Below are 24452 nucleotides of genomic sequence, written 5' to 3'. Positions count from 1 at the left end.
GCCGATACCGATATCCGATGACCATTGGTATCGGTATCGGCGTTAAAAAAACTATATCGGTCGATCACTAATTGTATGGTCTCTATATAGTTTGTGTGGGTCATGTTTTTGAGTGCTCCAGTTTATGATATATCACCAAAAAATATACTGCTGTATTATCTAGTAATAACTCTACACAGGTCCTGTAACTCCCTGGGTTTAAAGCTGGCCATGTAGATGTCAATGTGTCATGCAGCCAGTTACAGTTTAAGGGTAGATGGTTATGTATAATAGTCTACTATTGTTCAGGTGACATTAAACCCAAGGTTAATTAGTCTAGACATTTATTTTTTCCAGTAATGCACAGTCCAATATCAATGTTCTTTACTGTATTGCTAATACATTTGTCAATTTACCATTAATAGGAGAAGTATTCTGCATTCCTGTCAAGTAATTTAGTAGCTATTAATTTTGTTGCATTATGTCTTTCCAGTACTGATAATTGATTAAAGTGTATGTTCAGGCAAGCAGCTAATACACAGCTGAAATGCATATCTTTGAACTGTTTGACAGGATTTGCAATTATGTTTCACTCAGCATTGTGATCCTGACATGCCTGCCAGACACCATCTGGATCTGTGAATCTTTGCAGTCCATGATATCGTTAGGCAAAACAGAGAGTCTAGGACCTGCCCTGACCTGTGATTGGAAGATGAAGGAGCAGCAGCACACTGAAGATGTCATCCCTGTGTCCTTCCCTCCTATAAGTATGTTTGCAGACAGCACTGTGCAAAACAATAGAGCCCAACTGGCTTTGGATGCTGTCCATTATTCTCCAAGGCTCAAGCAGGTCATTACAGGAGGCCGATGCCCAGGAAGATTTAGGAACTTGAGCAAGTTTAATGTAAAAAGAAAAATAATAATAATAAAGAATTTAAAACTACAATGCATTGTTTTCTATATTTGATCAGCTTTAACGGTTGACCTCTGGTTAAGGTAATCCTTTGCCATACCAAACAAGTGTAGGCATGGAGTTGCTGTTGCTTGGTCTCTGTTTTTTAAAGGTCCTCATATAAAAAGTTTTCCAGGGGAAGGGTTTAGCACATGTCTATGCTTGCATGACTGTGTTAGAACTGACTAACTGACTGAGATTTTTATACACCCCCTAAGCAGGGCCGTCTTCAATATTGATTGGACCCTGGGCAAATATTTTCTTGGGCCCTCCAAAATCCACTTATTACCTATTTGCAGCCAGTAGGGGGCTCAAGTGGTAGCTGCTTTGGGCCCCACAACAACGACTGGGCCCTGGGCAGTTGCCCCTTTTGCCCTGTGTTAAAGACAGCCCTGCCCCTATGCCCCGTACACACATACCGAATGTTGGCCGAACGATCGGCCGTCTTTTGTCCGTTGCTGTCCTGTCGGTTGAAAAGTGCTAAAGACTGCACACGAATTTTGTCGGCCAACAACAGCCGACTGCAGAAGTGATGCCATGTGATGGTTAACTTTCCGTGTGTTTTTTCTTCACTGAGCATGCCCAGTCTTGCTCATCTGCTGTTAGTCGGTCGAATTCTGTACTGACTGGCGAACAATCGGCCGTTCTGTTGATGGTCAACAAAAATTTTATAGCCTGCACACCCGATTCTGTTCGGCCGAAAAGTCGCAGTCGGTTGTCGGAAGCATCATACTAACAAGCCGACAATCGGCCGATCGTTCGGCGGCCGAATATTTACGTCCGACAATCGCTACGTGTGTGTACAGGCCTCTAGGCTTCAAGATGTGCCAGGCAGTGTTGATATGACCTATGTGGTGCACACAATTTCTCTAAAGCCAGTTTATGTGAATGAGAAATAGTTACTTCGGAGTCCATCCCCTCTTCATACCAAATCCTACCTAGAACTCAAGAACTGCAGCTAACAGGTCTTGTTGTAAGTTGTGGCACACATGTTAGAATGATGGTCGTAAGTCCTTTCATTTGTAAAAACAGCCAATGCTAAATTTATCTAAAGTCTTATGGAAACATTTAGACTGGTTGAAGAAAGGAGATGTCAGTCACATCAGATCTTTGCATGCTTGCCCCATAAGAATGCCTGTACAATAAATGTGCAGTCGTTTCAGCTGAATAGGCATATTTATGACACCCTTAGGCTCCGTTCACATCTAGGCGTTGCTATTTCTTTCACAGGCATTTTTCGGGCATTCTTTCTGGCGTGTTTTCTTGCATTACGCATCATTTTTGCAGCATTTTTGTACAGGCGTTTTGAGTTGACAAGTGACCAATGAAAAGCAGTAAAACACCTGTAATCTGCCAAAAAAGAAGCTCTTGTACTTTTTTGAGCAATGGGTGTTTTGCTTAGGGTGACAGAATGCTCAGATGTGAACAGGGGCCAATAAAATGAATGGGATTTTTTGGACGTTTTTAGAGCTGAGGCTTAGAACAGAAAATCGCCCAAGAACGCCTAGATGTAAATGGAAGCCTAAGGAACAGACTTATCAAATGACGGCAGAGTGGTGCGTCTCTCGTTCTGGGAGAACGTCATATGACAGCGCCCCAGAACGGCCGCACCTGCATGCCCGCGGGGGGCGTGCAGCATGGCAATCGTGGCCATGTCGTATTTCTAGGGCACGGCATGGCCCCAATCTTAGTAAAGAGCCAATGTCATGGCTTTTTACCCATGTGATCGGCTGTGTCCAATCACTGTCAGACTGTGTGGCGAGGAGAGCCGATTAGTGGCTCCTCCTCAAAGGGGGGCCAGGACAAGTAATCAGAGCACTGATCATCAGTGCCCTGATTGCAGTAAAGCAAAACCTGTGCACATTAGTGGCACCAACCAATGCACATTAGTGACACCAATCAGTGCCCACCAGTGACCTCAATCAGTGCCCATTAGTGATGCCAGTCAGTGCCCATCAGTGTCTATCATTACTGCCCATCAGTGCCACCTGTCAGTACCCATCAGTGCCCCCACCAGTGCTGCCTATTAGTGCCCGTCACTACCCCCTATCAGTGCCCATCAGTGCCACCTATCAGTGCCCATTAGTTCCACCTGTCAGTGCTTATCAGTGCCACCTATCAGTACCCATCAGTGTGGCATATTAGTGCCTCCTCATCAGTGCCACCTAATCAGTGTCCTTCAGTGCCACCTCATTAGTGCCCATCAGTGCAGCCTATCAGTGACAAACAGTGCCGCCTCATCAGCGCACATCAGCAAAGGAGAAAAATTACTTATTTACAAAATTTACTTGCAAAAACTAAGAAAAAGAAATGTCTATTTTTTTTTTTTAGTAAAAAATAAAAAACCCAGCAGCGATTAAATATCACCAAAATAAAGCTCTATTTTTGTGAAAAACTAATTTAATTTGGGTTCAGCATTGCATGACCACACAATTGTCATTCAAAGTGTGACAGCGCTGAAAGCTGAAAATTGGCCTGGGCATTAATGGGGTGAAAGTGCCATGAATTGAAGTGGTTAAGATAGACGAAAACACTTTTATGGAATATCCAGATGAAAAATTTTGCCCCCCCCCCCAATCTGGGAGTATGTGCAGAGGTCAAAGAATTCCCATAATCATATAATTCTTTCAGCTTTATCAGGTGGCGATTATCTAATGTCCACGAGTTACCTTAGACAACTACTGTACTTTCCTGCTGGCACAGCAAGCCATTTGATTCAGTACATCACAAGCTCAGTGTCTTATAAAATATTGCTGAGACAACGCTGACAAATTGGGTCAACTGTATGACCATCTGGACCCTCCACCAATTCCCTTCCCTTTTTTTTTTGCTAATTTTAGTGAAGTAGCCAATATTATTCGTTTTTTTTTTCCTCAACCATTCCTGTTTGATCCCATCACCCCAGAATGATTAATAAAAGTTAAGTAACATAATTAGGAACAATGAACAATCTTACAAATGATGCCTTGAAACCAAAAAAAAAGGACTCAAAGCTATTCTTTCGAGTACTGACTAATGCACTATATTTCAAACAATTGCCATATAGAATAGCTTTGCATTGATGCATAATACAGTTATTACTTTGCAGAATATAGTGCTTCAATATTTCAGATTCAGCAATAACTTTTACTGAGGTTTCTAAACAGCAAAAAAAGTATCCTTGTGAAATATAATCATAGAATACACATGATGATACATTGTCACTTTGGTCTGCGAACGTTAAAGCTTGGCAGCAATTTATTATTTAACATATGGCCGGAGCGGTTTTGGCTCAGAACGCTGCGCTGGTTGTGCTGTATGCAGCGTGTTACTAAATTGAGATGTTAGACGGTATGATCTTTTAACTATTCATGAGCTTAGGAGGAAAGGATCTCTGGCTGATGCCATCAGCTATTAAAAAATAGAAAGAAGGTATAACAGGTTGTATGTCACCGGAGGTAGAAAATGGCAGCAAAAGGTGGCAAGTTAATTTTCTCTATGCAGCTAGAGTTGCCAAATATCTGTCTGTCCATCTGCTACATTGTTTGGCTACTGTATGACCCATTGTACAAACAAAGTCACACGCAAATATAAAACCCCTCCAAGGCAGAGCAAGCCAAATGGGCTGGTTAATGGTCAATGAATCAAGTGATGATGACTTGTCTAGGATTTTACAAAAATAACTGAACTAACAATGTGCAAAAAGGTGTTGTTTAGACTTCCCCTGGATCAGATGCTTTGCAGATCTTGAAAGGTTAAATTTGGTGGTTGTGCTCCCAAATCTAACTGACTATCTCACTGTCTAATAATGCAATAACTCCCTTCCCGGAAATGTACAAAGGTTTTGCGTGTATTGTGTTTCATACACATATTATATATGTATCCTGCATCTGTATATATATATATATATATATATATATAAATATATATATATATATATATATATATATATATATATATATATATATATATAGTTACATAGTTACATAGTTACATAGTAGGTGAGGTTGAATAAAGACAATAGTCCATCCAGTTCAACCTGTGTAGGTGTGTGTGACTGTAATCATCTAACATAGCCCTTTATCTCCTGATCCTTGAGATGTAAGTCTAAGAGTCTTTTGAAAGTCACCATACTACCCGCAGAAACCACCTCTTGTGGTAGACAATTCCACAATCTTGTAGCCCTAACAGTAAAGAACCCCCCACGTTGCCTGAGGTTAAAACGCTTCTCCTCTAATCGCATTGTATGTCCTCGAGTCCTCATGCAATTCCTTCGAATGAACAGCTTTTTTTCTAAGCTGAGATCCCCATTAAGATATTTATAAATTGCTATCATGTCCCCTCTCAGACGTCTCTTCTCCAGGGAAAATAAATCGAGCGATTGCAGCCGCTCTTCATAGGTAAGGTCCTCCAATCCCCTAATTAGTTTAGTTGCCCTTCTCTGGACTCTCTCCAGCTCCAACACATCCCTCCTGAGGACTGGCGACCAGAACTGGACAGAATACTCCAGATGCGGTCGGACCAGAGTTTTATAAAGTGGAAGGATTATAGTCTTATCTCTGGAATACATCCCTTTCTTTATGCATGCTAATATTCTGTTGGCTTTGGAAGCTGCCGCTTGACATTGCATGCTGTTTCCTAATCTATCATCAACCAAGACTCCCAGATCTTTCTCCATTTTTGAGTCCCCCAAGGGTTCCCCTCCTAACATGTATTGTGTTTTTATGTTTTTGGTCCCCAAGTGCAAAACCTTACACTTCTCCACATTAAACCTCATTTGCCATGTCGTTGCCCACTCCGTAATTTTGTCCAGGTCATTCTGTAGGATATCTGCTTCATGCTGTGCAGTTATTGCCCTGGCCAATTTTGTGTCATCTGCAAAAATTGATAACGAACTACTGATCCCGTCCTCAATGCTGTTTATGAATAAATTGAACAAGGTTGATCCCAGGACTGAGCCCTGGGGCACCCCGCTTACTACCTCAGCCCAGTCTGAGTATGCGCTGTTTATTACCACCCTTTGGACACGGCCTTTTAGCCAGTTCCGTATCCAAGAGCAAACCCTGCTGTCGATACCTGCAGACCTTATTTTATAAATTAAGCGCTTGTGGGAAACTGTATCAAACGCCTTAGCGAAATCCAAGTACACCACATCCACTGGTCTGCCCCTATCTAGCTCACAGCTCACTTCCTCGTAGAATGCTAAGAGATTGGTTTGACAAGAACGCCCATTTGTAAACCCGTGTTGGTTACTACTGATGATGTTGTTGTCTTTAGCATACTCTACGATATAGTCCCTTATCATCCCCTCCAGAAGTTTACATACTATTGATGTCAAACTGACAGGCCTATAATTTCCCGGGATATGTCTCTGGCCCTTTTTGAATATCGGAATCACGTTAGCCTTCCTCCAATCCCCTGGTACATCTCCTGTCCTAATACTGTCAGCAAAGATTAGGAACAGTGGTCTAGATATAACCATACTGAGTTCCTTGAGCACTCTCGGATGTACGCCATCCGGGCCTGGTGATTTGTTTGTGTTAAGTTTATCCAGTCTTTCCCTGATTTCCCCCTCTGTTAGCCATAGTGGCAAGTCCTGTGTATTACTACTAACCATACAGTCATGGTCAGTGTACCCCTCCTTTTCCTGCGTAAAGACTGACGAGAAAAAAGCATTCAGCACGGTTGCTTTTTCAGTGTCCTCTGTAACCATCCTCCCATCATCGTTAATTATGTGTGCAATATGCTCTGCCCTAGTTTTTTTGCTGTTGATATATTTAAAGAATTTCTTTGGGTTTTTTTTACTATCCTCCGCTATTTGTCTCTCAAAGTTGATTTTAGCCATCTTGATTTCGTGTTTACACTTCTTATTTTCCTCCTTGTATTGCTGGAAGGCCGATACTGTGCCCTCTGATTTATATTTCTTGAAGGCCAATTTTTTTCCCCTAATAAGTTTTTTAACGCTACGGTTTAGCCAGCCAGGTTTGGCTTTGTCTCTTCTAAATTTATTCCCCATAGGAATGCACTGCAAGATGCCTTTGCTTAATATGTTCCTAAAGCATTCCCATTTTTCCTCAGTGGTCAGGGATCCCAGGGTTTGGTCCCAGTTTACCCTTTCCATCATTGAGTACAATTTTGGAAAGTCTGCCCTTCTGAAGTTTAGGGTTCTTATGTTCCCCACTTGCCTTTTTATATTGTTATTTATACTAAATGTGATCATCCTGTGATCGCTAGAGCCCAGATTGTCCTGGACTCCTACCTCCGAGATTAGGTCTGGGTCATTAGTGATCAATAGATCCAGGATTGCATTCTCTCTAGTAGGGGAATCCACCAACTGTGACATGTAGTTATCCTGTAATCCTGTATATATATATATTTATTTATTTTTTCTGAAGGTAAATGCAAATACATATACAAGATATATATATATATATATATATATATATATATATATATATATATATATATATATATATGTATATATATATATATATATATATATATATATATATATATATATATATATATATATATATATATATATATATATATAATTAATATATATATATACACACACACACACACACACACACACTATATTACCAAAAGTAGCGGGACGCCTGCGTTTACACACACAAACTTTAATGGCATCCCAGTCTCAGTCCATAGAATTCTATATTGAGTTGGCCCATCCTTTGCAGCTATAACAGCTTCAACTCTTCTGAGAAGGCTGTCCACAAGGTTTAGGAGTGTGTCTATGGAAATGTTTGACCATTCTTCCAGAAGCACATTTGTGAAGTCAGGCACTGATGTTGGAGAGAAGACCTGGCTTACAGTCCATGCTCTAATTCATCCCAAAGGTGTTCTATCGGGTTGGGGTCATGCCTCTGTGCAGGCCAATCAAGTTCCTCCATCCCAAACTCGCTCATCCATGTCTTGCTTTGTGCAGTGGTGCGCTGTCATGTTGGAACAGGAGGGGGCCATCCCCAAACTGTTCTTACAAAGGTCAGAGCATATAAGCATATAATAGTCTAAAATGTCTTGGTAGGCTGACACCTTAAGAGTTCCCTTCACTGGAGCTAAGGGGCCAAGTCCAACCCTTGAAAAACAACTCCACACCACTATTCCCCTCTCCATCAGATGATTTAGACCAGTGCACAAAGCAAGGTCCATAAAGACCCGGATGAGCAAGTTTGAGGTGGAGGAACTTGACTGGCCTGCACAGAGTCCTGACCTCAACCCGATAGAACACCTTTGGGGTGAATTAGAGCCTGCGAGCCAGGCCTTCTTGTCCAACATCAGTGCCTGACCTCACAAATGCACTTCTGGAAGAATGGTCAAACATTCCCATAGACACACTCCTAAACCTTGTGGACCGCTTTCCCAGAAGAGTTGAAGCTGTTCTAGCTGCAAAGGGTGGGCTAACTCAATATCGAACCCTATGGATTGGGATTTGGATGCCATTAAAGTTCATGTGCGTGTAAAGACATGCGTTACAACACTTTTGACAATATAGTGTGTATGTATATATATATATATATATATATATATATATATATATATATATATATTGTACCTGATAAGTACAGTATATAAACGGTTATATTTTCCTTTTTAAACCATAAGGTGGAGTTCCAGTCCCCTTTATACATATTTTTTTTTTAGGCTATCCTAATCTGCTTTGCTAAAATTGCAATCGGGAGGGTAAAAATGTCAGTTTTCCAACTTATGCTTTAAAAAATATTAATAAAGTGGACTTAATATTTTTAGACTGTAGTTTCCCTGTAATATGGTCTCTTGTGAAACACTCCCTCCGTGTATGTTGCAAGGATAATTGTATCCATAGACCAGCACTGTAAATGATCTGATCTCATGTCTCCCAACTTACTTTTGCTTTAATATGAAAAAACAGAGCCCCAAAGAAATATAGACAACTACAAGGCTTTTTTAAGTGGTACTGTTATGTGCTCTCAGGAGCTGGGGGACAATAGGGTTGATTTTTTTAAGAGTAAAATCTGTTCACTTTGCCAAGCAAATGATAAATAAGGTAAACCAGCTTTCACTCCGAATACCCAATTATGTGTTAGGAAAATAAAGGAAGAAAATTCGATTTTTTTTTTTTCTAGCACATAATTGATTGAAGTGGACAAAGCTTTATCTTATTTACCAAGCTCATTGAACATCCACTTTGCTAAGTGAACAGTCTCAGTTCTTCTAGCAATCAACCCAATAAATGCATGAAATTCAGTTGAGAATGCAACAACTCTAAAACTTTAAGTGACCTCCTATTCCTGACACTCACGCTGAAATGTCAGGCTAGGATAAAGTCAATAAAATGAAAAAAGGCAAAATTTTTTTTACAGAAGTCTGCATCAGGGCCATCTTACCGAATGGGCACGCTGGGCAGTTGCCCGGGGACCCCACTTGCCCAGGGGGCCCCATCTGCCCAACGACCCAGCCCCAGCCAAGCATTAGTCCCGATTCCCGTGTGCATCTCACCGCCAAACTTAGCAGGTGGCAAGCGCCTGTCGGCCCTGCGCTGCTGTCAGGCCACTTGGGCCGTGGAGGGGGAGCCCACAACTGCAGGAATGTCTGTCCACCTCCACGGGAACAGGCACACACAGGACAGTGGAGTCTGACTCCCATCCTAGCTGTTATTAGCCTGGCACTGCTGTACCAGTAAATATTGCCTTATCGATAATTTGCATTTTTATTGTCGTCTGTGATTGTGTAGGCAGGGCCCCAGGGTACTGCATTGCCCGGGGGCCTACAATGCTCTTAAGATGGCACTGGTCTGCATATGTATAAAAATGTAACACTAAATATTCAAATTCTTGCATAAGCCCAGTCATGGCCAATTCTTTTTTAAGTTAAATTATATATGTATAATAAATTCTGTCCTTCCACAGTTGTTAATGACTGTAATTTTCCTTATTTAACCGTACTGTAATTTTTTTTTTTTTTAACCTATTCCATTTCTCCTTTTTTATATTCCATAGTGATGCATCATTGCTTCCCACATTTACCTCTCCAGAATTACCATAATGTTTTCTTTGTGTGTTAATAATGTTGTAGCAGACTTCACATTAAGATCTACTTTACTAATTAGATGTGGGAAGGCAGGATGATTCTTTCTGACAAGTAAATGGCAAGGCAATGAGATCCAGGACTGCCGTGAAATCAGCTTTCTCCTAATGGCAGCTGATGACCCGCTGCTAACTGCCCTGTTCTTGGAATGAAAAGACCTTTGGCTGGGTAATTGTATTGATCGTGGAAATACTGTATTTGGTACATAGTAATTATGCTGTGTGTGTCTCAGATGCCGATGTTTTTTTTTTTTTTTTCTGTTATTGCAAGAAAGAAGTTTACAAAAGTTTAAAAGTTTTCCAGAAATACACCTCGCGGTTGGTTTCTGCTGTTATATATGGAATGTTGTGGGTGTTGTAAATGAAAGCCAGCAGGAAACTGGTGAAAAATCAGGACATGAGTCAATCAAATAACAACTTTCTATAGGAGTAAAGAAGGAAAAAAAAGTCTGTAAAACAACACAGTAATAACTATCTAGCTCAGTTAAGTATAAAAAAAGTTCAACATTTACCACTTGCAGCCTGCAGGTGGAGTGCCTGAAACTACATTCTTGTTTTTCTTTGAAGCGGACTTGCTATTATAAAATAATCTGTGGGATATTTTTTCTGCTGTCTTCTAAGGGCTAAATAACCAAATATCAGAATCATAGGTGTGTGCAGCCTATTGCATTAGGGTGTGCACCCCTAGGTTCAAACGCATGTGCTTGCGTATATATTATATATCTATATCTATCTATCTATCTATCTAAATATATATATATATATATATATACTGTATGTATATATATATTATATATATAGATATATATATAGGGACTGGGGAGGGACTGAACGGCAGCTCTATGTCCAGCTGCTTGCTGTGGGGGCACTCGGCAGGAGGGAGGGGCCAGAAGCAGTGAAGAGGGACCCGAGAAGAGGAGGATCCGGACTTCTCTGTGCAAAACCAACTTCATAGAGGAGGTAAGTGTAACATGTTTGTTATTTTTATTTTTTTTAAAACAAGATTTTACAATCACTTTAACCACTTGCTGACCGCCAGCAGTACATATACTGCAGCAGGTTGGCTCTGTCCCTCGAAATGACGCAACTGTACGTTGCTTCACGGGACCGCGAGTGGGGGCACATGAGCGCACCCATTCTCCACAGTGAAGCTAATCTGTGGGTCCGGTGGCCGCTATTGGCGCCGGGCACCTGCGATCGCTTACCGTGGAGACAGAACGGCGGTCTACCATTGTAAACAGGGCAGACTGCTCTTCTATCAGTAATGAACACGGGGATCTTATTTAGATCCCCGTGTTAGACATTCCACACGGTTATTAAGCACCCCTAGGGACACATTTTACCCCATGATTTCCCCTGGTGTTAACCCCGTCTCCCTGCCAGTGTCATGAATACAGAAACAGTGGATATTTGTAGCACTTCTGTATTTTCTGGCGTATAAGACTACTTTTGAACCTCAAACAAATCCCCCAAAAATGGGGGGTCGTCTTATACCCTGAGTATAATATCTCCAAGGTAACCTAAGAATAAGTATTACCGGTAGATGTAATCTCTCAAGACGCTAGCTGTGTGGGAATCCTGTACCGGTATACCGTATGTACCATAGCTTCGGCTACATACAGTGTACCGCGCTGAGCCAATCAGGGAGAGCGATGTATTCTATTATTGAATGTAAAGCCTGCTCGGATTGGCGGAGTAACATCAGCCCGTCTCTCTGACTCTGCCAATCCGAGCAGGCTTTGCATTCAATAATAGAATACATCGCTCACTGTGATTGGCTCAGCGTGGTACACTGTATGTAGCCGAAGCTACGGTACATACGGTATACAGGTACAGGATTCCCACACAGACAGCGTCTTGAGATTACATCTACTGGTAATACTTGGGGTACCTTGGAGATCTATGAGAAATGTGATGTTTTTCAATGGTGTTGCCTTGCTTCGGAAGGGGGGTAGTCTTATACGGCGAGTATAGCCCAAAACCTTAACTTTAACTTTTACTTTTAATTTTCAAGTTAAAACTTAACGTTTTAACTTGAAAATTAGGGGGGTCGTCTTATACGCCCAGTCGTCTTATACGCCGGAAAATACGGTAATTACTGTAGTAATGTCACTGGTCCCCCCAAATGTGTCAAAAATGTCAGGTGTCCAATCTGTCTGCTGCAATGTCGCGGTCCCGCTAAAAATCGCTGATTGCCGCCATTACTAATAAAAAATATAAACATGAAATACATCTTTCCCCTAGTTTGTAGACGCGATAACCTTTGCGCAAACCAATCAATATACACTTATTGGGATTTTTTTTTACCAAAAATAGGGTAGCAGAAAACAAATTGGCCTAAAATTATGAAAAAATTAGATTGTTAATTTTTTTTTAATATTGGGAATGTTTTATAGCAGAAAGTGAAAAATATATATATTTTTTTTCAGAATTGTCGCTATTTTTTTGTTTATAGCGCAAAAAATAAAAATCACACAGGTGATCAAATACCACCAAAAGAAAGCTCTATTTGCGTTAAAAAAAAGGACTTACATTTTATTTGGATACAGCATTGCCCGACCGCGCAATTGTCTGTTAAAATAATGTTGTGCCGAATCACAAAAAATGACCTGGTCATTAAGGGGGGAAATCTTCCGGTCCAGAAGTCCAATGTCTTACATTTTTGGTTTTGGGTTTAATATTGCTTTAACTTCAATGAGCCATAAAGCTGATTACATTCTTCATCATTCATATATTCATTCCTTACTTCATTAAAGCAATTATTCATTCATTCATTCTTTAATTCATTTGTGCATTAAAAGTTAGAGCTTCCTGAAGGGACCTCCTCTCCTCTTTGCTTGCCGGCATCCCACTGTTGCCTAGCTACTATCATCCCTACATCCTTCTTAATTTCATCCAAGAATTGTGCCCTGGGTTAACTAATACATCTTTTTTAACATAATTCTGCTTCTTGTATAGTTTTTGGCATATGATCCTCAGCCATCCGTTAAATATTACCAGGCCATATTAGATGTGCAATGCATGTTATCAATGATTATCTAGCAGCCTTATATTTTTCATAAAGCTTGCTATTATGTCTTCACCTCCCCACTCTGTATTGAGATACACATCTGTATACATCTACATATTCCCATAAGCAATTTCCTTTCATAGACATCAAAGATTTGTGTTTTCAGCTTGGTCCAACATGCAGCTCCATGGGTGACAATCAGAAATGTACACATTATAAAAATGATATTGTAACACAAAAGTAAATACTTTAGTTTTATATATACAATAGATTATGTAATTTTCTAGCTAAAAATACAGATTTTTAACTTGTAAACAACATGTGTCAGAAATGGGTTTGGTCAATAAGTGGTTAAAAAAAGGTACTTAGATGTTTTTTTTTTTTAATATTAAAATAATTACAGTGCATCATCCATTGCTCGTTTTGTCCAGGGGAGATGAGATACGCTTTTACTTAATTCAACGCTCCTCCAGCAGATGGCTCTCCACCACACTCCAGACTGTCCCTCAGTGACCTCACATCCAGTGCAGGACTATAAACTCTTCACTGGTCTTGACCTTAGACTGCTGGACAGTGGCTGCTGGAGAATGAAAATTTGGGGAGGGGGGCAGCAAAACTAACATGCCCCCCCCCCCAGCGGGACGGCTGGCTGGCAATCAAATCTACCACCCCCCTCCCTCCTCCTCCCTCCCGGGATGGACGGCTGACTGTCTGCCTATCCCGACAGCAAGCATCCTTACCTGATCCTTCCCCGAGCCAATGGCCAGTAAAATCGCTTTTCTTTTCAGCCAATCAGGAAATGGGTCTCACAACCCGCTTTGTGATTGGCTGGGAGGAAAATCAGTGTGATAATAGCGAATATTCATTCACTATTGTCATACAACTGGTTGGGGTCAGGGCGCAGTGCTCTGCTCCCCGAGACCATCCTTTTTTAAAGCCTATTAAAAAAAATCCCCTATAGGAATCAATGCGTCCGGCACCCTGCGTGTAGATTAGGGGGTCGGACGCATGGATTGGGGGGGGGGGCGCCCCGGGGGGGGGGCGCCCCCAATGGACGGGCCACCACTGCTGCTGGAGCATAGGAAAGAAAACCCTTAGGGTATTGGTCTAGTAGCAGGGAGGAGTGGAGGATATAATAAGTAAATCTGCTTTCCTGTGTCCCCGAGACCTGAACAAGTATTTAACCCTTGCAGTGCAGGCACAGCCCCACTGCAAAGATAGTTTTATAGTTTCCCAGAGTTTGGCTTTAAAGCTTATTTTGTCCAAAAGTGCCCCACTTTTTATTATCATAAGTTATTAATTTATAAATTACTGTTAGCTTCTTTTCGTTGAGGTTGGTTGAGTGTATGAGAAATGAAGGCTTTTAAAGGTTAAACATTGATAGCGTGACTTTACTATAATTGCAAAGTCTAAAATTAACTTTATAATGAGAAATCCATCTTAAATAAAATAGCAAATGCAGTCAAGTACTGTAACTCCTGTACGACTTAGTGAATGGACAGAAAGGGCAAAGGGCAGTCGTTTTTACCAACATATTTCAGTGTCTGTGATGCAAATACTCTTACTTAATTCAGGAAACAAATTTGAAAATGTTTTGGTAGTGCAGGGAGCAAAAGCCAATGCCCAAATGGTTGCAGCAACGTCTGCCTGGCTGGAATTCTGCAAACCATCATAAGCCACTTATCCTTTGCCATTAATGACTCAACGTCACAAACATTTATAGGGATAGATAACATTGAAATAAACTACACAACACAACAATGAAATAAACAACAGATTTGAGGGCCTTCAACTATTTCCACCTAGAACAGCTTTTTTAACCAATATTTTCCCTGTGCACCTTAGACTTTCAAGCAGCCTGGGGGTTGATCAAAAGAACAGATCCTCTATTCACAGAAGTGAGGTAGATGGAGTCATTCTCTCGACTCCTCCACTGTCAAGATACACTGATCAGTGCTGCAACTGATTGGCTGCTGCGCTGATCAAAGAAACATTTTCCAGCAAGTCGAGTCAAGAGAAGTTTATCATTAGAGCAACGTCCCTGAAACGGGAATGGCCATAGATTGATTAGAATTTGTCCAGTCCTTGCTAAACCAGATGACTTTTGATCCATAAATGGTCAGCTTTAGACAAGCCTTTCTCAACCAGTATTTCAACTATATATCCTAGATAAATCAAGCATTGTTTCCACTCCACACTGTAGAGCAGCCTTTCCCAGCCAGGGGTCATCCAAGGGTTGCTAGGGGTTGTTTCTTGATCAGTGACACACTGATTTCCTTTTTGATGGTGCCTGTAGAGTTCTAGGTCTTCCAACACCAGCATCACTATGAAGAAACAGTGGCAGAGGACCAGTGACCACCAATGTGAAGGGGAACTATGTTGGCCACCGATGTAAGGGACATTCTGCCCTCTCACCACTAAGGTATCAGGGCCTTTTGTGCACTGACTATTAAACAGTAATGTAAAGGTGCCTCTTCCACTTAATACCAATGTAAAGAGCAACTACATTGGCCACCAATGTAAGGGGCATTCTTCTCTCTGACCATTATGGTATCAGGGCATTTTGTACACTGACTATTGACCACCAATATAAAGGATTACCTCTTCCACTTAATACCAATGTAAAGAGGAACTACATTGGCCACCAATGTAAGGGGCATTCTTCTCTCTGACCATTATGGTATCTGAGAATTTTGTGCACTGACTATTGACCACCAATGTAAACGAGTACCTCTTCCACTTAATACCAATGTAAAGAGGAACTACATTGGCCACCAATGTAAGGGGCATTCTTATCTCTGACCATTATGGTATCGGGGCATTTTGTGCACTGATTAGTGACCACCAATGTAAAGGAGTACCTCTTCCACTTAATACCAATGTAAAGAGGAACTACATTGGCCACCAATGTAAGGGACATTCTTCCCTCTTACCATTATGGTATCAGGCCATTTTGTACACTGACTATTGACCGCCAATATAAAGAATTACCTCTTCCACTTAATACCAATGTAAAGAGGAACTACATTGGTCACCAATGTAAGGGGCATTCTTCTCTCTGACCATTATGGTATCAGGGCATTTTGTGCACTGACTATTGACCACCAATGTAAAGGAGTACCTCTTCCACTTAATACCAATGTAAAGAGGAACTACATTGGCCACCAATGTAAGGGACATTCTTCCCTTTGACCACTAAGGTATCAGGGCATTTTGTGCACTGACCACCAATGTAAAGAAGTACCTCCTACCAGAAATCTAAGTGGGCACCTCCCTACAGACCACCTGTATAAGGATACAATTTTTTACTGGCCACCATTTTAAAGTGCTGCATTTCTTTTCAAGACATTTTATTAATAATGAATTTCATAATTATTTCTAAATAAGATCTGTTCTGGGTTTCACATATACTAAGTACATCAACTTCTCATTTCTTTTATATACAGTACATTAATATTGATAAATTACCAATCACACTAATGTACAGTCATCTGGAAATATAATCATTTTTAGCAGGGTTTCGCTGAAACCTGAAAATCATTTCAAGAGTTTCTATAGGATAAAAGCATTGATAAAGGCTACCGTAGACTATGGACATATTGCAATCACTCAGGAACCAGTCATAGCGACAGTCCCTGCTATAAATTTAGGAAAACCTATGTAAAGGACTCACCACGACAGTGCACTCCTTCATCGTAGCCATCACTGCAGTCCAAGACTCCATTGCAGAGCTTTGACAGATGGATGCATGTTTTGGTTCCAATGCAAAGGATGTGATTTGAGGGACACTTGTAAACTATGTTTTCCTGACCTGAAAAAAGAAAGACAGAAATAGAATAGTTAATTTTTTTTCCCCCCCAGATACAGAAAGTCTATATACACCTTGTAGGCACCATCATCTTACAAAGGGAAGATTCACATTATATATAGATATGATTCCTGTGCAGTGCTTTTGGGACCAATAGGACATGAGTGACAATTGCACATTACTATATTGTTCACAAATGTGCAGAAAGGTGTAGTTGCACTTCTTGGTTCCACACATACACATGTTAAAAGCAATTCTTTATAACTGAAGACCTTTGGTGTACATTTTAATACCAGGCCCACTTTAACCACTTCAGCTCCAGAAGGTTTTACCTTCTTAATAACCAGGCTATTTTTGTGATTCGGCACTGCGTTATTTTAACTCACAATTGCACGGTCGTGCAACACTGTACCAAAATACAATTGTTGTCCTTTATTTTCCCACAAATAGAGCTTTCTTTTGGTGGTATTTGACCACCTCTGCGGTTTTTAGATTTTGCGCTATAAACAAAACAAGAGCGACAATTTAAAAAAAAAAAAAAACATAATCTTTTTTACATTCTGCTATAAAACATTCCCAATAAAAACATTTAAAAAATCTATTTTTTTTTTTATCAGTTTACGCCAATTTGTATTCTGTTAAATATTTTTGGTAAAAAAAAAAAAAAAAGCGTATTTTAATTCGTTCACACAAAATTTAGAGCATTTACAAACTATGGGATAGATTTTTAGACTTATTTTATATATTTTTTGTTTTTATTAGCAATAGCGGTGATCAGAGATTTTTAGTGGGACTGCGACATTGCGGCAGACAAATCTGACACTAACTGACACTTTTTGGGGACCAGTGACACCAATACAGTGATCAGTGCTTAATAATGTGCACTGTTACTGTATAAATGACACTGGCAGGGAAGGGGTTAACACTGGTGGGGATCAAAGGGGTTAATGGTTAATGTATGCCTAAATGTGCTTGCTAACTGTGGGGGGGGGGGGCTCTATGACAGGCACACAGAGATTGGTCAGCCTAGCTGAGACACACAATCTCGCTGTGCCTGTCTGACAGGAGAGCCGCCTGCTTTGTTTACATAGGCAGACGGCTCTCCTGTCAGTTTCTCTGAAGATCGCGAGAGGCGGGCAGCAATTGAGCCCGCTCCTTCCGCAGTCTGGCTCCCGCTGTGTGTAATCACAGTGGGGGCACGGCACCGGCGGCCTGCGTGCACATAATCACATAGATCTACATGATTATGCGCAGCTGAGCCTCCCTGCCACAGTAAATCTGTGTGGGGTGGTCGGCAACAATTCTGCAAAGATAGCAGTATGGGAACTGCCGTTGCCGACTTTATAAGTGCTGAATGTCATCCTCATGCTTGCTGCCCTTCTTATTGAGTCACAGTTAATTTAACTCCTTGACTCCCACATTTTGTGCAGATTCCTAGTTCTAAGACCGAATTGTTACTAACAGATAGGGGATCTTTGCTAACAACCGGGAGCTAAGTTGCATTCTTTTCATTAGTATGATCACAATGACAGTCAGTCATGATGATCACATACTGTAGGTTGGCTTCCAAGTAAATCTGCCAGCTCAACTCTCACTGTATCTCATACAGAGAGATCACTTTGACACCTGAGGCTGGAAGGCTGTAGTTAAAAAAAAAAAAGAAAAAAAAAAGAAAAAAGCAAAAACTAAATTATTTAAGACCTTAGATATAAAATGAACAAAACATATTGGGGTTGATTTACTATTTGCCCGTGCACACGAAAATCGTACAAAAATCTGATCATTACTAAACAGCTTTTGAAAGCTGATCACGACAGTTATTCTGTCATTATCCGATGGGACAAGCAAACATTTTTCTCGTACAATACCAGATCGCACGATTTTCATTTAATCAGTACAGTTGTCATTTGAAAACACAATACAAATACACTACAACATATTACATCACTTTCAAATTTGTATTCTGTTGTACAAGAATTTCCGTAACCATCGTAACATATTCTGATGATGTCATTTTTTGTGACGACACGCGTAAGGCGGAAGTGGTGATTGGATGCCCGAAGCACGCTCCTTGCCGTGGCTTTTTGAATCTGACATGCTGTATATTATCGTTGATGTTGTAAGTGCAACTTTATTTATCATTAAATTTTAAGTCCTGTACCATCTGCACTATGGATATGTTCATTTATTCTGAGGTAAAACGTTATTGAGTAAGCGGAGGATGTATGGTGCCCCAATTGAAGCTTGAAGGAGTACTGGATCCCTGTGACCGTTCTTAGGAGCCTATCCTGTGGTCTGGCGATCTACTGCTGGCTGTGCCTGATTTGATTTATCTGCTTGTGGGTTTATCCCATCTGGTAAGAGTCCCTTCTGGCTATCACATCCGGGTGCTCATTCTATCCTCGATTTGACACTGGTGATTGGGATCATTCCTCATATTTTCACCTACCTCCATTTACATCTTTGGACTGTACCATTGTTGCATGTTTGGGACTTTTTAGTACATTTTGGCGCTGCTTTTTATTATATTTATGTACTGTTGGGTTTGTGTTATCACCTGCATAGCTGGCTGCCTCTTTTTATCTTCTCATTTAAGTTTTTACACCTAAGCGCAGATACCACCTCTTTTATTATAAAGTGTATGTATACTTTAGCAATGACTGTCTCTCATTCGGTTTATTTTAGTCTGCCAAGCGTAGCATTGAAAGTATTTTTTTTTGTATATCTATTTGATAAAGGGCATAAAAAACCTGTTGCTCCTTCCAGAAATCTTGTGACCTGATTGGAATTGTATTCTGTGCATGTGCTGAGTGTTACTAGATATCATTATTTCCCGCTATCTAGGAATAAAAAAAACTCTATTTTAAGTGAACAGGAAAGAGTGTTTTTATTGTAATCCTGTCCTCAGGTGACAGTGTTGCACCTCCATAGATACAATGCTGTAAGCGAGGAAAGTAAGGATCACTAGATAAATATACATGAAAAATACATTCTTAAAAAAGAAAACTGTCAGCCACTGCATTTAGGATCTGGTAGATGATAAAACATCATTTTTTGTTAGAGAGTTTTATATGTGTTTTATGGGGGTTATTTATTGCGGTTGATTTTTATTTATTTTTTTTAATTGCATTGATTTGAACATTACATTAGTATAGAGTAGACTACGTCTGTAAGCAAAAAATGGGTAATAGAAAACTCAAGCATGTATGGGACTTTAAAGGGTCCCTGGCATATACAATATACACCACAGGTCAAATTTCTAATTAGTATTCTTCTAAAACATTGATCCTCAGATCCAAAAAACGCAAGACAATCTGGCCAAAGATGGCTCATTAACCACTTCTGGACCGGAAGGTTTGCCCCCTTAATGACCAGGCCATTTTTTTGCGATACGGCACTGCTTATACTTTAACTGACATTTGCGTGGTCGTGTGACGCTGTACCCAAATAAAATTTACGTCCTTTTTTTTTCTCACAAATAGAGCTTTCTTTTGGTTGTATTTGATTACCTGTGCGATTTTTATTTTTTGCGCTATAAACAAAAAAGTACGACAATTTTGAAAAAAAAAACACATTTTTTACTTTCTGCTATAGAACATTCCCAATAATAAAAAAATAAATAAATAAATACAAATCTAATGTTTTCATCATTTCAGACCAATTTGTATTCTGCTACATATTTTTGGTAAAAAAAAAAAAAATCACAATAAGCGTATACTGATTTGTTTACGCAAAAGTTATTGCGTCTACAAACTAGAGGAAAGATCTATGTAATTTCTATTTATTTATCTTTTTATTTTTACTAGTAATGGCGGCGATTTTTAGCAGGACTGTGATATTGCGGCGGACAGATCGGACCCCTAATTGATATTTTTGACACTTTTGGGGGGACCGGCAACATTACTACACTAATCAGTGCTTAAAATATGCACTGTTACTGTATTAATGACACTGGCAGAGAAGGGGATAACATCAGGGGTGATCAAAGGGTTAAATGTGTCCATAGGGGGTGCTTTCTAACTATGGGGGAATGTATTTACTGAATGAACACAGGATCCCTGTGTTCATTACTGACAGAACATCGGTCTCCCGTGTTCACAACAGCAGACCACCGTTCTGTCTCCACGGAAAGCGGTCGTGGGTGCCCGGCAACAATCGCGGCCACCGGACCCTCTAATTGGCTTCTCTGTGGTGTATGGGCACACACGCTTGCCCCCACTTGCGGTTTCGCGAAGCGACCTACAGCTACATTGTTTCGTGGGACAGAGCCGACCTGCCGCATTTTATGTACTGCTGGCAGTCGGCAAATAGTTAATAAGCACACAACAATAAATTTTACAACATGTAAAATGCTTGTTTCAGTTAAAGAGTTTGTTACCCCAACATTTCTTATATCTGATATGTGGCTGCTGTACCATGTACTTGTATGAGAAAGTCTCCTGTTCTCTTTGTATTGCTTCCTTTGTGTGAAATCCCTGGTGTTCCTGCCAGTCCCTCTGCTTTCCTATTAAAAACTGACCACACTAAGTAGGACAACACCGCGTGGTCGGTTCTCTAGCTGAGCTGGGAACTCAGCCTGCTTTCCTCCAATTATCCAACTTGTCCTGACATGCCCCTGCTGCTCAGTGCCCTGCATGCCCCCCCCCCCCCAGCTCTCATGCAGCTGAGAAGAGAGGGAATGTGATATTTATAATTTTTTAAATTTTTTTAGCCTTTATTAGACTTGTTCTGACACGCCCCCACTGCTCAGCCATTCGCTGGGAAGCTCAGTGTCCTGCTGCTTCCCTCCCCCCCCCCCCAGCTCCTATGCAGCTGAGAACAGAGGGAATGTAGTATTTATAATGTTTATTTTTTTTTTTTTTATAGCTATACAAAAATGTTTTGCCTTTCATTTCTATTTTAAAACTGAATGGGTTGTTCTACAAGGTGATCATTAAAAATCACTTCAACCGTTGGCAGTAGTGTATTTAGGTTTTGTTCTGCCCTAGGCCTGACTAAACTTGGGCAGCCCCTAATTTGAATACAACCCACCCCTTCCTGTAAAGGCCACACCCTTTCCTGTTTATGACCCGCCCTGTCATCTGTAGACCACAGACCACAACCACAGTCTATGAGTGTCCATCAGTGCAGCCTCATCAGTTCCCATAGGTTTAGCCTCATCAGTGCCCGTCAGTTCAGCCTCATCAGTTCCCATCAGTTCAGCCTCATCACTGCCTATCAGTGCAGCGTCATTACTGTCCATCAGTGCGGCTTCATCAGTGCAGCATATCAGTGCAGCCTCATCAGTGGCCATCAGGGGGCAGCTTTTTTGCTGCCCCCCTGCAAAGTGCCGCCCTAGGCCTGGGCCTTGTCGGCCTAGGCCAAGATACAGCACTGACCGTTGAGCTTTCCTCCCTTAAGCGGATTGTCCATATCTTTATTATTTATGAACCAGGTAATTCCCTAAGTCCTGCATGATGATAATGTCAGTGGGGCGTGTCTCAACGGTTAATATGCGTCGCGTTTCGTAGATTTAGGAGGTCCAACTTTCTCAGGTTCTGTGAAAAACTTGGAAATCTCATCCAAACAAAAGAAATTAACCGTTTGCCACTCTGCTAACACAAACCAGTTAATTCCCACTGGATGGCGCTCAATCCGTCAAAGGGAAGAGACTTTTGTTTTCAACATAACCATCTAATAAGGATCCATTTCAAACACTCACCTCAAGCAATATAGCAGATTTGTTCCCTCCTGAGCAATTATATACAAATGATAGAGCAGCCGTATTACCTAATGCTGGCACTCTCAGACCTGCAGTGTGCCGATTCCCAACAATAGGAGCAGATTACACCGAAATCTGACACAGGCACTCATACCAGATCCTGTAATGTGTATGTGGCTTTATACATCTTTTCAGCCTTTTATATAGACTTCTATTCTTTGCATACTAAGTGGAGGCCTGTAGAAGGGATTATATAAAAACTGACTTTTGTTTTTGGTTTTGCCCACACACTACTTAATGAGAAAGTGTTTTGTTTCTCTCTCTTTTTTTTTTTTTTTCATATTTTAAATGAAACACAATTTTGAAATAAAAAAAAAAAAAGAATCGCGAGCAAGGAATTCAATCCTTCACTCTGTGTCGGAACGCTTTAATGCGAATGCATTATGTGCTGGCGAACTGATAACTCTCTAAATAGCAAACTAAATATTTGCACAGATGTTGATGTAAATCAGCTGTCGTAGTATAATGGTGACAGGAAAGGATCAAGGTTAACGTGTAATTTGTGCATAACCATGTAGAAAGGACTAATTAAAGGGAGAGAGTTTAATGGTTTCAGATGTCCCAAGGCAGCCTTTGTGCGGGGTTTTAGGCTCTCGACTGAAATGCTGACACAGCCGCACAGTGCTGAGTAAGACAATTCAACCTGGAGCTGAAGATTCCAAACATGTTCCTTTAAGTCAGCAGGGAAAATGACGTGGAGAGGATGGATGGAGAGGATGTTTCTCTAATATTATCCTGAAACTTATATACTTATAAGGCGCTTTTCCACTGCATGGAACCGAACGGTTCGGCTCGCTTTTGTGCTTTCCCACTGCTGGTACCGCATGGTACAGTGTAGGAACGGTTTGGTACGGTACAGTACGGCGGCGCTTTTCCACTGCAAGGAACCGAACGGTTCGGCTCGCTTTTGTGATTTCCCACTGCTGGTACCGCATGGTACGGTGTAGGAATGGTTCGGTTCGGTACGGTACGGCGTCGCTTTTCCACTGCATGGAACCGAACGGTTCGGCTTGCTTTTGTGCTTTTCCACTGCTGGTACCGCATGGTACGGTGTAGAAACGGTTCGGTACGGTACGGCGGCGCTTTTCCACTGCATGGAACCGAACGGTACGGCTCGCTTTTGTGCTTTTCCACTGCTGGTCCTGCATGGTACGGTGTAGGAAGGTTCGGTACGGTACGGTACGGCGGCGCTTTTCCACTGCATGGAACCGAACGGTTCGGCTCGCTTTTGTGCTTTTCCACTGCTGGTACCGCATGGTACGGTGTAGAAACGGTTCGGTACGGTGCGGCGGTGCTTTTCCACTGCATGGAACCGAACGGTACGGCTCGATTGTGGTTCCAAGAGGTACCATACCGGTACCATATCCCACAATCCTTTGCATGCAGTCACTACTAGCTACTGATTGGTCAGAGAATCGTTGTTATCCCACCCATTTAACTTTAGTACTACTTTAGTGGAAAAGAAAACCATACCAAACCGTACCAAACCGTTCCTACACCGTACCATGCGGTACCAGCAGTGGAAAAGCAAACCGGGCCAAGCAGGGCCGAGTAGAGCCGAGCCGGTACTTGCAGTGGAAAAGTGCCAATAGTGTAGCATGCCAAGTTAACTCCTTTATGACGGAGGGCAGTGCTGGGACAAGGTCATCTAGAGCCAGGGGCAAACTTGCCAAATTGCACCCCCCCCTCCCAAGATGTATGATCATTATGTGTCAGTAAAAATCGAGCAATAATTTGCACACTCATCCCTTAACCACTTTAAGACCGGAAGGATTTGCCCCCTTAATGACCAGGCCCTATTTTTCAATTCGGCACTGCGTTACTTTAACCACTTTAGCCCCTGGAAGGTTTTGCTGCTCAATGACCAGGCCACTTTT

General features: G+C 41.2%; 1 protein-coding gene across 6 annotated transcripts in view; it reads right to left on the bottom strand.

Moving 5' to 3' along the window:
• Positions 1–24452, bottom strand: part of LRP1B (LDL receptor related protein 1B) — a 2177452-nt gene that overhangs the window by 1424143 nt on the left and 728857 nt on the right. For all 6 annotated transcript variants that reach the window (XM_082262163.1, XM_082262161.1, XM_082262165.1 and 3 more), the window contains exon 3: positions 16680–16817. In XM_082262163.1, coding sequence (XP_082118289.1) covers positions 16680–16817 — 138 coding nt within the window. The remainder of the gene's footprint in view (positions 1–16679; positions 16818–24452) is intronic.

This window comes from Pelophylax lessonae, assembly GCF_965119305.1.
Source record: "Pelophylax lessonae genome assembly, chromosome: 6".
In the NCBI taxonomy this organism is placed as follows: Eukaryota; Metazoa; Chordata; class Amphibia; order Anura; family Ranidae; genus Pelophylax; species Pelophylax lessonae.
Note: the sequence above shows the minus strand (reverse complement) of the source record. Positions and strands in the feature narration are given on the sequence as shown.